Genomic DNA, 15,091 nt, shown 5'->3' with positions numbered 1-15,091 from the left:
GTTCTCCCCAGAGGAGCCGCTGCCTCCTTCCTTTATACCAGAAGCCCCTCCTACAAGACAAACCAAAGTTAATTGGAAATCAATTAAACACCATTATGTTACCTCAACATTCCAAAACATTTCTGGCTACATCAATACACAATATGTCAACTATAAAACCAGAAATGAAATGTTACATGCTAAACAAAACAGCAACTTAAGGTACTCCGGTTCACCCCTCTGTACTGGCTCACACTTGGACCATTCCAGGTCTTCCCCCCTATAAATGACTCCACACTCCATCACTTCTTGTTTACCACTTCGACCCAGATCCCTGCTTGAGGAAGGGAACAGGTGAATAAAACATACAAACCTTTGGATGACCTTGGGTAAATCCAATGAGCTAAAATAATGACTTGAAATGAACTGTGTATGTGTTGTATTTATCTAACCCTAATTTCAAGCCATGTGTCCATTGATGCTAGCCCATATGCTAAAGGTAATGCTAATGCTAAAAGTCCTATGCTAATGCTCAGCTAAGGTTAGCTTAGCATGCGAAGACCAATGCTGCCGCTGGCTTAAATGAAGGCATGGGGTAGCCCCATGACAGGAATATTATTAGTTTTGTACTTAACCACGAAAACAACTTATGGTTATTGACCCTTCATAGCAAATGGTTATACAGTCGGCGCAGCAAGGATAGTTCTGCGGGGGGGAACTCATTTCCCTTTGATAAGCACATTAGACAAAAATACCGAAAGTTTGACACAAAGAAAAGGTTGGGATGGTTTTCAGCATCAGATCATTTCAGTAGAGTGAATGAAAAGTAAGTAAAGTAATGAAAAGTATTTGAATATACTGGCTGTGTTGTAGACGGGCATGAATAGGATTTTGGCAGAATTCAGGAAGACTTGAAAGTAAATGAACTCAAATACCAACTTCACTCAAATCTGAAACGTGCAGGTGCTCTCAGCCTAACATGTATGCCAAGCGATGTGTAAATGGTTACCTGAAGACCACCATACCAACTAATAGTAGCTATTGAATAGCATCCAAACGATGTGGTGGATGGGCTGTGCTGTATGAATGTATGAACAAGACTGGATGTTAGTAGTAAGCTGATAGCAGCTGATGCAGGTGTGACTTCAGCCCTAGGCCTGATTCAACACAACTCTTCATGTATTAGGCAAACTGAAACTTTAACCTATTTAGTCTGGACTAAAGTGGTGAAGTTGGACTACAATGTTCCTAGACCCGCACAGCAAGATCTGCATTACTCAGCACAAAAAAAAACAAAATACACATTTCAGTCTGGTGTCGTCGTTTCCTCTGCAGAATTTAATTTGTTGCTTGGATATTTTGTTACAGATCAACAGAATCACTCCATATACAACTACAAGTACAGTATTTTGTACAGTTCATATTCAAATACATAGCTTTCATTGGCTTATTTACAAAACACATTTTTTTTATGTACATGTTTTCATGTCAGTGCAATGTCACTTTCTTTCAACAAACACATTACAAAAACAGTTCTTTAAATTAACAACTCTGGTTCAGATCCGACAGACATGAACTTAAATAAAAGAGGACACTGACAGACAGCTCAGTAGTAGATAGCACTACCTGCCCACAATCAGAACTATTATAATGGGGGTGGGGGAGGCTGGGGGCAGGTGGGCTGGGCTTTTGGGGGGGGAGAACATCATATAGTATCCCTTTGGTTCACAGGACCTGTGTTTGCCCAATTTCAGCATGAAACTTCACTTCTTTTGGGCAGAAAGTCACTGTTCCTGGATTAACTAAATTGTGCTGAAATAACCCCAAATTTAAGTTGCATTTTTGCCAATACATTTTACACCACGTTTATGCTTAGCAACACACAAGTCATTTGAGGGAACATTCACAGACAAAAAATAAAGAAAGTTGACCGCTATTGCACCTTTAAATAAAGCAAACATTATCTGGGTTCTCAAGAGACAAATCCTTAGGAAAGTTTTCCCTTTGAGCCATGGGATGACATGTCAAACACGGACACAAACTGGAAATTGTCTAAAGATCGGTGCAAAGGCAGGAGGGTGGAGGAAAGAAAGAGCTGAGCAAAGCAAAAAAAAAAAAAGTGCTCATCTGTACATTTCCATTTGTTCAACAAACGTACTCTGCAAAGGAAAATAAAGTTTCACTCAGTGACAGAAATCGCTCCAAATACATCCACGACGACGCCCTTTCCTCATAAATACAGCAGCTAAAAAAAAAAAAAAAAATAAGAGGTGAACACAGATTCCTCTCCTGTTATCTAGAAGACAAAGCGGGGAGGCGTCGGGAGCTGCTGACCGTCTGCTGTCTGTTCACAGTGATTAGACTGAGCCCACACGTGCTGCTACACCAGACACAAAGCCCTGCCACTGGATTCCACACAAACATGGCTTTGATCATTTCAAACTGACCAACATCACACACACATCAAGGAGCCAAACCTTCAGATAAAACGAGGACCAGAACTTAGAATGTGCATGAAACCGTTATTTAGACTAAGCACACAGAAGACAGATGGTACTCTAAACGTTGGTTCCAGTGATGTAGTGGTGCTTTTACAGGTCTGACTAGAGTCCAGATACATACTGCAGCTCTCAGTAGAGATTCAGCAGGCTTTGGTTCCTGTCAAAGCATAAATGAACAGCAAACAGGGCATCTGATATCAGTTAATGGGGCAGACTATATCGTACAGGTCTGAAATTTAGGAACAGAGCATTTCAGCAATTGTTGATTAGCAGAAAAAAAAAATCCTTAAAAACAACCCAAACTGAAATTACACATTAAAAATATTTTTATGCATTATCAATTTAACATTGGCAATGTTACTCTCCATAAAGCTGCAAATGAATGCTTGCCTGTTGCTAAATTAGACAAGCAATTAACTAGAATGAATTACTAATTGAATGTCTTCATTTCCCCTCTAATTTGTGCCACATTAAATCATTCTTGCCAGAAATGACTTTACATTGGCATCTAACTTCCTTTTAGGAAATGATTGGGTCTATGGGACCCATCAGGGCCAGATTAGCCAACTAGGGGGAGCCATTGCAAAAAGGGCCTGTGGGCCTCTACTCATTAGGTACAGTGCTTAGATGTTTATAGTAAATGAATGAAAACATTTCTTTAGGAATATGCACCATGTAAGTATAACATAAAGTGAAATACTAAAAGCACTTTTGACACAGGGCCACAATAGGACAGACCCTTAAGATTTAGTATAAATTAAGGCTTTAATAGTGCATATTACCAGACAAATTTGCAATTAATCAAATTATTTTGGGAGAGTCTGGGACCCTGAGGGATCTGCCCAGTTGGTAATGAAGCTTTGAGAACCGAAAAGTATTACTGAAGCTTTCACAGATATTTAGCAGGGTGCCATTGTGGGAATCAAGTTCATCTCAGTGTGCATTGAGTGCTCCATTTATGGCAGCGCTGAGATGTGGCCTTGAGGGTAACTTAACCACTGAGAATCAGTTTGTCTGTCAGAGTTTTCACTTCACTGCAGTGATGTACAGGTGTACTTCAGAACACTGTGGCATCAGTATTGAGTTGAGTTACAGCTGCAACTAAGTACAAGGAGTACTCTTTAAATAATATAATGTTAAAATGATCAATGAAAGAACTTATCGGCCATTTTAACTACAATAAAGTGAGCCCCAATGTGCCAACTTGTTCTGGCTTCTTATTGGAGAGCCTCTGAAGATTAGTATTACAGATGAGTTGAAATCTCAACAGTTGCGAATTACAGCAGGTGAAGGGTGCATGTTGGGAGTGAACTGCGAGCACGGTGAAGGTAAGGTCCACCCCTCTAGATGTAGCTTTGAGATAAATATTCATCCCTGACCTGAAGTGGCTGAAGCCTCCCTTAAGAGAACAAAAAACATCACAGGAATAAAATAAATCTTTTATAAAACAATCCATTTGCATTATGCAAAAAAAAAAAGAAGCACTAAACGCTGTATCTCATTTCTTTAAGCGTCTCGCTTTTGAAATCATGGCACCTGTCCAAAACAAACCCAGACTCACACTGAAGCTTTTTGAGTTTCAGAGTAGTTATGCATACACACAGGTCAACCTTGCACAAATCAATGATATTTGGCAGCTGTGGAATGAAACACAGTTTTGTCAAAAAAGCCTAATTGCTTATCAGGACCTGTGTGAATTTTTGTTTCAGGGGTGGGGGTCCTGAAATGTGTGTACCATGACTCCTACACTGGAAGGAAGCATTGTACTTATTATTAATACTGTCACAGACTTTTAGGGTACAGTTGGCCAACAGAGTGCGTGAAGCGATGAGGTAGCATATGACTTGTGTTTTCTCTAATGACACTATCACTAATAAAACCTTTAGAGAACCCTTTTTAAAAAAAAAAAAAAAAAAAAAAAGCTTGTCACAGTATCCAATGTACTAGATACCAAATTTCAACATCACGCTGATGTTCAAATATGACACAAACATAGGTTCCTTAACTCTTGGGCTCTTGGCATTTAAAACTCGATCTGGATCTAATCACTGGCCTTGCATTTACACCTGGAATTCATTCTGTGACCTCATGAGTTTTCTTTTTCACGCAAGATACCCAAGGCTCAGATCACACAGCTCCAGGTGTAAATGTTTTTTCATTCTGACATCACAAGTGATAAAAGCACTATATCAAAGTAACATCACTTCATGACTTAGCCATACTGGCATACATTCAGAGATGTGTTAGTATGCAAGTATATGTCACATGTATATTATGGTGAGGGTTGGTCACATGAGGGGAGGCGGGGGGGGGGGTTTGTTTTTTCAGGCTCAGCAAAGTGCACCAGTTTAGTGCTTTCAACAGGGCTTCATTGTTGTCTTGGCAAACCTCTGCACGAATCCATGTTTGCGATCAAGTGTAGAAAGTGCTGCGACGCATCCCTAAAGACAGAGACCACAGTCCGACTCTAGTCATTAGCAGATTGTGAGAATTCTTCAATGATCTGGTGCTTCCTGCTCAGAGCAGCAGGCAGGTGGGGGGAGGGAGCAGAGAGCAGGCGTAGTGCTGGCTGATGGAAGACGAGGTGCCGTCACTGGAGGACACAGTATTTCTTGTAGTCGGACTCAAAGTCTTCATCCATGCTACTGGTGTCGGCCATCTTCTTGCCTTCGATCTTTGGCAGGAACTGGGAGTAGTTCACCCCCTGCTGCTCGTAGAAGAGGATGTAAGCCGAGTCGGTGTCGATCTCCTCAGAGTGCACTTCCTAGAGGAAATTAAAAAACAAAACGGAGGTGATTGGACTGAACTTGTTAAGGAAGATGCTGATGTACTCGTTTTGTATTGTTACAATGGCTGAGACAACTGTGTGTGGTGGCATGCATCCACCACTAGATCCCGCCAAACTCAAGAATTTCCAAATACTGCACATTATGGGTTTTATTTCAGTTTGTATAGATAAGGTTCTTTATCATGTTGATTGGTGTAAAAAAAAAAAAAAAGTGACTATAACAATTTATGCACTTCTCATTTTTAGTTGGCGACGGGCGATTTTGTTGGCTGTGGCCTAATGACAACTGGAGCTGACAGATTTAATTAGCGTTAGCTTGGTGAGTTGCTTAAAATGTCTGTCTCCTGTTGTCTCATATCAAATCCGAACCAATCAATTACTCTGATTCTGTGTGATTGAGAAATGCTTAAGTCCAAAAGGGATACCTTTTACAGGCACTGTGCATGGATGTGATGCTAAATGTTTGGCCAGTAATCCACGGTAGTGATGGAAATACATCGGCAAAAGGTGTGCTGCTGTAAGTGGAAACAGAACAGGAAGTGTCCTAGTGTCTTACCTTACAGCTGCTGTCATTGTAACAGTACCATTTCTCGTTGGGGTTTTTGGCATATGTCACATAGTGGCCTCCTCCCATGATTCCTGAATGGCACTGACGAGGTAAAGCAGGAAAATATTTCAGACTTGTTTCAAAGCAGAAAGTAAGCCCACTGAGAGAGCCAATAAAGACTACTTGTGTTCTACTTACTGATATTGCATAGAGGTTGTAGATGGCGTCCAGACACATGTTGTCTCTGTGCTGTAGCAGTGTGTGGTCAGTGTCCATGCTCATATCTGTGCTGCAGTCTGAGCTCAGCCCGTTGCTGTCACCGTTCACCAGGACCACGTCACAGTGGCTGCTGGACGCCTCAGTACCGCACGATGACTCTGACGCGATCGCCTCTCCTGATCCAGGAAGGTCCGATGCCACGGCCCCCGCTGTGTTCCCCTCTGTGTCTGCCTGTGGTGCACTGTCCCGTGGCTCAGCCTCGGAATTAGCAGCTCCATCCAGGTTCTCCTTGCTGTTGGAGAGGCGGTGTCTGCTGCCCAGTTGGGGCAGGCGCAGTCGGGCTGGCCTGCGGCCACCGCTGCCGGTCTTTGGGCTGCCGGAGGGGCTACTGGTCCGGCTGAGAGAAGGCGCTGACTTCCTGCCAGAGGCAGGGGAGGCTGTTGGAAACCAGAGGGTTAAATACACTTCCTCTGCAGCTGGGACATTAGCTGCTCCGCTCATTTGTACTTGAGACCATTTTGTTTCACATGCCGTCATGCTCCAAGTCATCAAAAACATAATGTATAGAAGAAAAGGCATCCTCTCATTAAAAATGTGAGCAAAGTGTCAGTGCGTGAGTGGCTTGCAACATCTAAATATCAGGCTTAAATTAACATGTGGTACCTTTGGGCAGGTTGTAGAAGCCAGCAGGGGCAGAGATGGAGGACAGGTTGTCTTCTCCGACCCTCAGCAGATCCTCGCTCTCGCTGCGGGAGTGGAGGCAGTGCTGCTCCAGGTCCCTGGGAGCCAGAAAAGCGCTGGGGTCGAAATTCTCCCGCGGGAACTTGACAATCTTCTGGGACTTTATCCAGCGACCGTTCACAAACTGGAAGCGCTTCAGGTGGACAATCTGGAGAAGAGAACACACATCACACATACAGTGCTGGCCTATTTTTAATACTACCAATACTACTGAAAACCACATGTATGGTTCTTTCTCTGTGAGGCCAGAGCTCATGTCTGACAGGCTCTGCCACTGACCAGAATGGGGGGCAGCCTCCAGAGGTCCAGCTTCTTTGTGGCCAGCCGGTGCGTCTTGCACTTGGAGCAGTAGTAGAGCTCGTCCTCACCCAGCTCTTCCTCACTGGTGAAGGCCTTCAAGCAGCTGTCCAGGCTGATGGGCTCAGCCTGCGCCCGACGGGACTGCTCCACGCTGCAGTGCTCCTCCACAATCTGCAGGGAGACCACGATGGTGAGGATAGTGAACAGGGTGGGGAAACATCCACACTATTCTAACTGACAGTGTGTTCTTTCGTAAATCCAAAGGAATTCTGAAGTACAACTTCTGATGAACAAGGCACCACCCAAACTGTCCTTTTGGGCACCTAACCATTTGTAGTTTTCTGAATCATTAGCCTAGACTATGGAGTTTCTGCTAATGATCTGTCAGTTCTATGCGAGTACTGGGACATGTACAATCTTTACTTAAGTACACAAACCAGCTGATGTAACATTACAACTTTAATGACTCAGCTTACAGGTCCCTGGATCCTGAAGCCTTTTTTGGATTTCACTCTGTAGCCGACTGAACTGAACATTAAGCGGCTCACTGCTATCTGTCAAACTCAGACCTGCAGATTTACTAATTTCACTTAGCTTTAATCTCTAAACTTACACAATAATACAAGGCCCAAGTGATAACGTCATAAATTTGAAAGTCTGTGCTGGAAAAGAAATCAGCCTAAATGTCAGTAGGACGCCTGGCAGTGGGAGAGCAGCAGGCCGCACTCTGAGCAATCTGCAGTGAAAGGCTCACTACTAACAAAAGTGTGTTGTTTTTTTATCATCTACACTACACGGGTCACAAAACTAAACATGTACTGTATATGCTCAAAAAGCAGTTAGCGTGTGATACATTATAATGAGGGAAATCAAAACTGTGCCAAGTAAGATGTCTTTTCAAGGATGTAACCACTACCTTTTCACTTCTTTTTGATTGGATGCAAGAGCTACACACACATAGCTAGTGTAAACTGGAGAGGATATATTAAAAAAAAAAGAAAGAAAAAGAACACACTATACACACAAAATGTTGTATTTAATTGTTTATAGAAATTCCTCTGCTGTTCAAAATTTGTTTGGTGATTTTATCGAGAGAGAGAGAGGATGTGTGTGTGTGTGAGTTTGTGTTTTACCCTCTCCTGGGAGGTCTGGTAGCGGAGGTGCAGGGCTGTAGGGTCCCAGTCCACAGCTATATAAGCATTTCCTACAGAGGCTCTGTCCTCACTACACTCTATCATACAGCCTCGACAGAACCTGAAAACACAGACACACAGGTTCAGCTACAGTGTACACACACACACAAAAACAGATCACTACATCTAATGTTTAGTCTTTGTTAATTTGTTTCCAACGTTCATTTGATCATTCTGATCAATTTTGGTGCAAAGATTGTTGTATTGGCTTTTCTGTTGATCAAACACTGTCTGCTTAGGACAGAAATCTAATATTGCCTTTAATATTTTGATCAGAAATGTTTAAATAAATGATAAAATACATGCTCTAAACAAATTTAATACGATAATTATATATCAACCACCAGATCCATTACTCCTTACTTTGAGACACGTGCGTCTTACCTGTACCAGGGACACCAGGCACATGAGTTGCCGTCCTTACCCACGACCCGTAAAGTGAAGGGGTACTGGTAGCCCATACTGTCATCACTGCAGGTTAAAAGAAGAAAAAAAGGATTCACGAATCATGTTCCTCATGCACACTCTCAGGGTGGTTTGAAACAGCTTGCCTCTGTTTGTTTAAAACAACTTCTTGGTTTTCTTTGTGTAAAGGTGCACTTCTGGCAGTTGGTTGGACCAAGAGTAATTACACTAAACAAAGTAGCTGAAACGGATCAGGTTTAAGATAGATGACACTGATTGGGCCTTGACTGTATCAGCTGGTAAAGCTGAGAGTGTTCTGCTGGGTAGTGTGTGAATTTCCCCCGGGGATCAATAATGTTATCTTAATCTACAATTCGTAATTTATTTGTTGATTGTATTTTAGATTATTAATCTGAATCTGAGTGTTTTCCTCAGAAATGTAGTAGAGTAGCACACAATGGAAATACTCAAGTAAAGTACCTCAGTATTTTTGTACTCAGGTACGTGACTTCAGTAAATGTACATAGTTACTTTCCACCGCTGACAAAGCGACAGAATCTACAGTCTCTCGGTAAACTGGAGCAAAATGAAAAAATAATCTTCATAAGAACACTGACATTTTGAGAATCGGTGTTTGGGGCCCCACGTCAGATTAGAACTTCCTCTTGGTATGTTCAAGTACAAAGATCCTAGCATAATAAAAAATACTTAACACAATGCCTTGAAGCAGAGGGGAACTGCTAACTTAACCGTAGCTTACCAGTCCTGGGCATGGTTGCTGGCTTCCTGTGGGGGCAGCGGGCTGGCCAGTCGGGACACTTGGATCCACACGGCATCGTACAGATCCTTCTTACTGGTGTGCACAGTGCAGGGAACTATGAGCGGCATGCCAAACAGACTGGGCCGGTTCTTTTGAGATGACAGGAAGTACATCTCCGTACGCATCTACAGGGGTGACACAAAGTTCTATCAACAGCCGGGACACGAGCATTTTTGTAGTTAACTATCACGTATAGAGCAGCTGCAGCAAAGTGACTGTTGCATGATAAATAAGGCAGTACGTTTAACAGTATTCATCAATTTAACTGTAAAACTACTGACAGAAAAAATGTTATCATGAAAAAATTCATACCATTCAATATCGGTAATTATCACCATAAATGTCAAATCATTATTTCTTTCAAGTTTAAAGGCTGAGTTTTGCTCCTGAGTGAAAGGTGTAGAAACCAGATGGTTACTGTGGTTTAAAACTTTTCGTTATGGTCTGAACATGACAACCACTTGATCACTTCACAAATCTGAGGAAGAACATTCAAAACAATTAAGATAAAATCTTTTTTTCAAAAACATGCTTGAATAAAATGAAGTATAATCTTTTTTCAGTCCCTTTTCCTTGATAAAATAAATATTTTAATGGAAAAAATATGTTCTAATTCGTTCGTGATACAAATGAATTAAATCAAACATTTACTGACGATATATTGAACATTTATTATATTGTTATTGAGGAAAATTGTATTGCTATTAGGGCTGGGCACGCTAACGATTTATTATCTCGTTAACGTATTAATTAATTAACGCCGACAATTATTTTATCGCACGTTACCGCAGTTTTTATTTTATCATTATTATTTTGAAAGTCCCTTGCTCACTGGCTCTGAATACACATCCAGTCAAACCGTGGGTCACAGGAGGGGCGGGAAAAATCAGCCACCCAAACAAGCAGTGGAGGGAGGCTTCAGCAGACTACGCTGTCATCTTTTTTTCCCATATTTTCCCGCTTGCTTGTTAATGACGCAGCCTGTCAAACAGCAGAAACCGTATTCAATGCTGCTTTAACGTTACCTGGTCTGTGCTTGTAAAATATCCACCGCGACTTGTAACGTCATTTCAAGTTTTTAACCGAGTGAAGTCTGTGCGAGTGAACTCACGCACATAAGACGACCGCTACACCCCCCAATGCCATCGTTCAATGTAGACAGCGTCCCAGCCCTACTGAACATAGTGTTTCTGCTGCTGCCTGATAAAAGATACCTGTTCAGAAAAACCCAAGACTCTGATGGGAACTTGTTTTAACAAGCTAGATAAAAGGTAACGCCCTGGCAGTGGCAAATAGCTTTGGTTTAATATTTGATTTGATTACATTAATGTCTAAGTTGAGATTTACAAGAAATATTTTATTGCAACTGTGTAAAGGGAATACTGCTGGTAAAAAGCACCTTATATTTATGTTTAAAGTGTTTACAAACCACATGTTATTACACTTTTTCGTATGTAGCAGTACATTTAAATTAAAATTGTGCAATACACTACTTTAGAATTCATTATTCAATGTTAAGTGTAACAATGCGATTAGACATTTTAATTGTTGCCCAGCACTAATTATAACATTAAAGTATTATGGTTTAGTTAATAGTATAATGTTAATATATTCATTACAATTTCATTTAATAGTATACTATTTATAGTATACTACTAATAGTTGAATATTAAATCTAGTTACAGCTGTTTAATTTCTGTGGGTTGTTTTTATTCATTAAATCCTTGTGCAAGAAAAAGCCTCCACTTTGGTCTCTAATTTGTATCGTCTAATCTAACATGTTAACAGTCATATTGTTCAACATTTGAAAGTTTGCTTTAGTAGGTGATAAGGTCTAACTTTTTTTAATGTCCCGCCCCATCCAGGCTGTGAATGGTCAATTGACGAAAAGTGACAAGGACAAGCACATCGGCTTCATGAAAAGTTGAACACTGGCATTGATTATGTAGGATTCATAACCCAGATGTACAAAGCACATGCTGATGATGGTGCACAACCAAATGTAAAACCAGTCAAGAAAAAATTAACTGATGTCTAAGGTAACTGTAAACACAGTAAGTCATTTTAACCTTCAATATCTACTTGATTATTTGAAGAATGTCGCTGACAAGGGCTGCATACATTTTGTGTTATTTTGAGATAGAAATAAAAAATCCACTAGATCTCTTGTGCTGACATTAAAACTGTCCAGAGAAGGCTCATAATACATTTTCTTTTCTCCATATTTCAAATATCAGTCCGTGTGGATGTTACTGACCTGCAGGGTGTTTTCACAAAGTTCCACTAGACCCTGGATGAGGTAATGCTTTGCCTCAGCCAGCAGCTCCTGGATAGCCTGATGACCTTTGGGTAAGGTGACTGTGCCTTCACGCAGGTAGGAAAGGATGCTGCCAAAGTGTTTACCGCTCCGGTCGATCAGGATCCAACCTGAACGCAAACATGTTGAGAATATGTACATTTGAGCCACTGACGCCAAAACTGTGGCACTTACAGAGTTAGCAGATTTTTTACTCAGTGATCTAATTTCCCAAAATATCAAAAAGTCATGCATTCTGTGAAAGTATACAGATGATTAGTCATCACACTTTGTTAAAGGTTGTGGTGTTGAATTTTAGCCTGCAATGTCATGCTAAATAGAACATTAAAGTAGCATTACAAGCTTCACAGATTTGTGTTGCATGACGGTAACAATATAAAATGGATTTTAGTCACAGTTTATGGAGAACAGCCTGCTTGTGTCTGCAGTTCAGAGATGGCTTACCTTCTTTATCAGTAAACACTTCCTTTTTTCCACTGAACATAGCTTTCAGCATAGAGTTCTGCCTGGTCAGCACTTGCAATGTGGTGTAGAACAGGGTCCCACCGACGTTGAGCCGGACATACTTGTTGCCCAAGCCCACCGCTTCTCGATAACTGCAGGTCTTGGTCTTGGGACAGGCCAGAGGAGGGGCTAGGGAGGCAGAGCCGGGCTGGGTGTGATGATGGGACAGGCAGCTGTCCCCGGACATGTCCCTTTGGAGGTAAATCACAACCCTGCAGACGGAGGTCCGAAGGTCCCCCGCCGTGGTGACAGCTACTGATGAGGCCGCCACAACCTCTCACTGCTCCAGATCATTCCTGGCAAAACACAGAGCTCTGAACTGGAGCTAAAACATTCTCTATGGAGCTACACAGGGAAGGTCAATGTTGAAAAACACTGTTTAACTGGTAAAGAAGGACGCCCAGTGGCTGAAGGCAGTATCACAATATGGAGTAGAAGCCACCTACCCTACTGTTATCTTTTCCTCAGTTCCCCTTCCCATTAAATGGAATGTGGCTGGGCAGGAAACTAGAGGGGCAGGGAGGGGAAACATAACGAGTAAAAGGACAAATTATGACCAAATCTACAACTGCGGGCAGCTCACATATCTTAAAATTAACTAAAATTAACAGCTGATCGAACGTTACAAGATTTTGATAGTGGTCCCCCAAGTGGAGCTCAGTTTCAGAACATTGTTATGTGTGACAGCATTATGTACCACATAATTAGATTTATTATTCGAAGTAGTGCGGTGCAAGCAAATAAGTTAAGCATCATGTTTTTTTTTTTTACTTCAAATAGCTGCCTGCTAGCTGGTTAAAGTTATTTCGCTAGCTTGTGTTAAACTCTAAACTAACGTTACATGTCGAGGCTCGACAAAGTATCCACAGAAAGAGACATGTCATGTCTAGGTGAAAAATAGCTAGGCTTACTTAAAAAGTAGCAATCCAATGAATTACTGTTACCTTCAGATGAACAACTAACTTGGTCTAACGTTAGTCCAAGTTATTGCTGAGTGTACACTCCCTTTAAAGATTTGCCCGTTTCTGTATTGTCTTGTTTGTCAGCAAAGGCCCTGACAGTGTAACGTTATAACGTTACTTTAGTAAGTGAAACATTTTCTGGTCAATTCGTGTTGTCAATACTCCAACATTTAATTCTTTATGGCAACAAAAAAAACTTTTGTAATAACTTACTATCAACGTTCGCTTTGCGTCATTCTGTTAACCTAGCGCGTTACTTCCTGCGTGGATGTGTTTTGCTAGTGTTAGCTAACATAACGTTAACTGTTAATATATTGAATGAGGTGACCAAAAGTTCAATATGAATGCGGGACAACGACAAAACTAAGTTAGCCTATCCCAAAAGTTGAAATTATAATGGAATATGGGTTATTTTTAACAGGACATTCTCCGAATTAGTTATAACGTAAAATAGCATTCGGATAAGGTTCTAAGTTTTCCATATGTGTATGTTCCACTAAACAAAAGTCAAATTAAATAGCCAGATTTTTCAATGGAGTGCGTAACGTTATCCTCCCTAGCTAACTGTTACATCCAGTAGTGAACAACACGCAGAGGGGCAACAGTTTACAAACTTTGACGTTACTTACCGACCTCTCCGTGCTGTCTGATAACCGCACACCGTATGGCTAACGTTAATTAAACTAGCCTTTATCTCCGTGAGACATAAATCCACAACAGTAACAAGATTTGGGTTGTAAAAAAGTATGTGAAGTTAAACTCTCTTCCTCTTCTTCTTCGATTGACTTTACAGCAGGCTGTAAGTTGCGCAGCGTAATTCTGCCCCTCACTGTCAGTAGCACGCATTGCGAGCAGTTTTTGGAGAAGCATGGCATTCAGAGATCTGTCAAGAAGCGGGTTTACTGAGTTATCTGGAAAAGGTTGCTGCCTGTGCTGAAGTAGAACAGAGCATGGTAACACCTTATACATTATATCAATAAAAAAAGATTTTTTTTAAATAAATTTCAGAGGCGTAACTTACATGCTTGCAAGGTCTGTCACATAATTGATGCATGACTTAATTCACCGAGCAAAGAGGTTATCTTCAGTGCTTGGAGTTACGTTAATGCAGTCCACACTAAAGACTGAAAATCATCTCTGCAGTTCGAATTTTAGACAACATTTGACTTTATCAGTTTATACAGTCATTGTGTCATATTCTCTGCATTACGGTAATGATCCTAATTTCCGTTTTACTTTCAAATTAAAAGTGTTTCAAGAGTTATGATGACTAAATCGTTTGGGCCACATTTGATTATACGCTTGCTCTTGCTCTGGGTATCAGAAACGATCAAGGAGTCACTGATGATCACTGCCAACAATTCAGTTGTGTAAAGTCAAACAATATAAAGGAAAAGGAAATCATCATATACCATACATAGATATACATACACACACCTGCCCAGCGTATGGTTTCCCTGGTAGCAGGAGGAGGAGCTTTGTTTGGTGATTACTTGCCAACGTTCTGCCACATAGCCGATGCAACACAGAGCAGTCTGCGGTAACGGAGATAACGTTAGCTGTTTAAACAGGTCAAATGTGTAGTTTTCTGGCCGGAGCGTAACAGTTTAATATACAGGAACTTAATCAGCCTTAAGGAAGGTAACGTTAGTGTGTTTTTAAGTCGTTGTCAAATTGGCTTTTGTGATCAGGCTAGCGTAACGTTAGCTTAGCTAAGTTAATTTAACTAATTTAGGTTAACGTTACGTTACACCAGCTTAACGTTAGGTAGTTGAAGCGATGTTGATGACTCCCCCCGCTTCGTCTGTCGACTGG

At 41.2% G+C, this 15,091-nt stretch overlaps 3 protein-coding genes across 14 annotated transcripts in view; 1 reads left to right on the top strand and 2 right to left on the bottom strand.

Moving 5' to 3' along the window:
* Positions 1–1,289: 1,289 nt before the first annotated feature.
* usp32 (ubiquitin specific peptidase 32) overlaps positions 1,290–15,091 on the bottom strand; it is a 72,301-nt gene continuing 58,499 nt past the window's right edge. For all 7 annotated transcript variants that reach the window (XM_046074419.1, XM_046074420.1, XM_046074423.1 and 4 more), the window contains exons 27-34: positions 9,434–9,618; positions 8,653–8,739; positions 8,209–8,329; positions 7,055–7,246; positions 6,698–6,923; positions 6,014–6,471; positions 5,825–5,917; positions 1,290–5,244 (exon numbers count right to left, since the gene is read on the bottom strand). In XM_046074419.1, the coding sequence (XP_045930375.1) occupies positions 5,071–5,244; positions 5,825–5,917; positions 6,014–6,471; positions 6,698–6,923; positions 7,055–7,246; positions 8,209–8,329; positions 8,653–8,739; positions 9,434–9,618 (1,536 nt within the window). In that variant the 3' untranslated portion in view covers positions 1,290–5,070. The remainder of the gene's footprint in view (positions 5,245–5,824; positions 5,918–6,013; positions 6,472–6,697; positions 6,924–7,054; positions 7,247–8,208; positions 8,330–8,652; positions 8,740–9,433; positions 9,619–15,091) is intronic.
* Positions 11,712–14,786, bottom strand: LOC123986269 (BTB/POZ domain-containing adapter for CUL3-mediated RhoA degradation protein 2-like). Of its 6 annotated transcripts, none has more exons than XM_046074432.1 (4): positions 14,714–14,786; positions 12,761–12,821; positions 12,255–12,610; positions 11,712–11,920 (listed from the first exon to the last, which is right to left on the bottom strand). In XM_046074432.1, the coding sequence occupies exons 3-4, from the start codon at positions 12,499–12,501 to the stop codon at positions 11,727–11,729; spliced, it is 441 nt and encodes a 146-aa protein (XP_045930388.1). In that variant the 5' UTR covers positions 12,502–12,610; positions 12,761–12,821; positions 14,714–14,786; the 3' UTR covers positions 11,712–11,726. The 6 variants fall into 6 exon arrangements, with proteins under 6 accessions (XP_045930388.1, XP_045930389.1, XP_045930385.1 ...); XM_046074433.1 differs by lacking the exon at positions 14,714–14,786 and adding an exon at positions 14,298–14,322; XM_046074429.1 differs by lacking the exon at positions 14,714–14,786 and adding an exon at positions 13,906–14,108.
* ift20 (intraflagellar transport 20 homolog (Chlamydomonas)) overlaps positions 14,757–15,091 on the top strand; it is a gene marked incomplete at its 3' end in the record, with an annotated part of 3,394 nt that continues 3,059 nt past the window's right edge. The window contains 1 exon segment of the mRNA XM_046074441.1: positions 14,757–14,917.

Source organism: Micropterus dolomieu, linkage group LG17 (genome assembly GCF_021292245.1).
Source record: "Micropterus dolomieu isolate WLL.071019.BEF.003 ecotype Adirondacks linkage group LG17, ASM2129224v1, whole genome shotgun sequence".
NCBI classification, from domain to species: domain Eukaryota; kingdom Metazoa; phylum Chordata; class Actinopteri; order Centrarchiformes; family Centrarchidae; genus Micropterus; species Micropterus dolomieu.
The sequence above is the reverse complement of the archived record's forward strand: the minus strand, read 5'-3'. Positions and strand labels throughout refer to the sequence as shown.

Bases quoted from the DNA above. Each gene is read 5' to 3' on its own strand.
- LOC123986269 (XM_046074432.1), bottom strand. From the start codon at position 12,501: ATGTCCGGGGACAGCTGCCTGTCCCATCATCACACCCAGCCCGGCTCT. The intron at 11,921-12,254 runs GTAAGCCATCTC...GTTTGCGTTCAG, and splicing joins AGTGTTTACTGATAAAGAAG to GTTGGATCCTGATCGACCGG.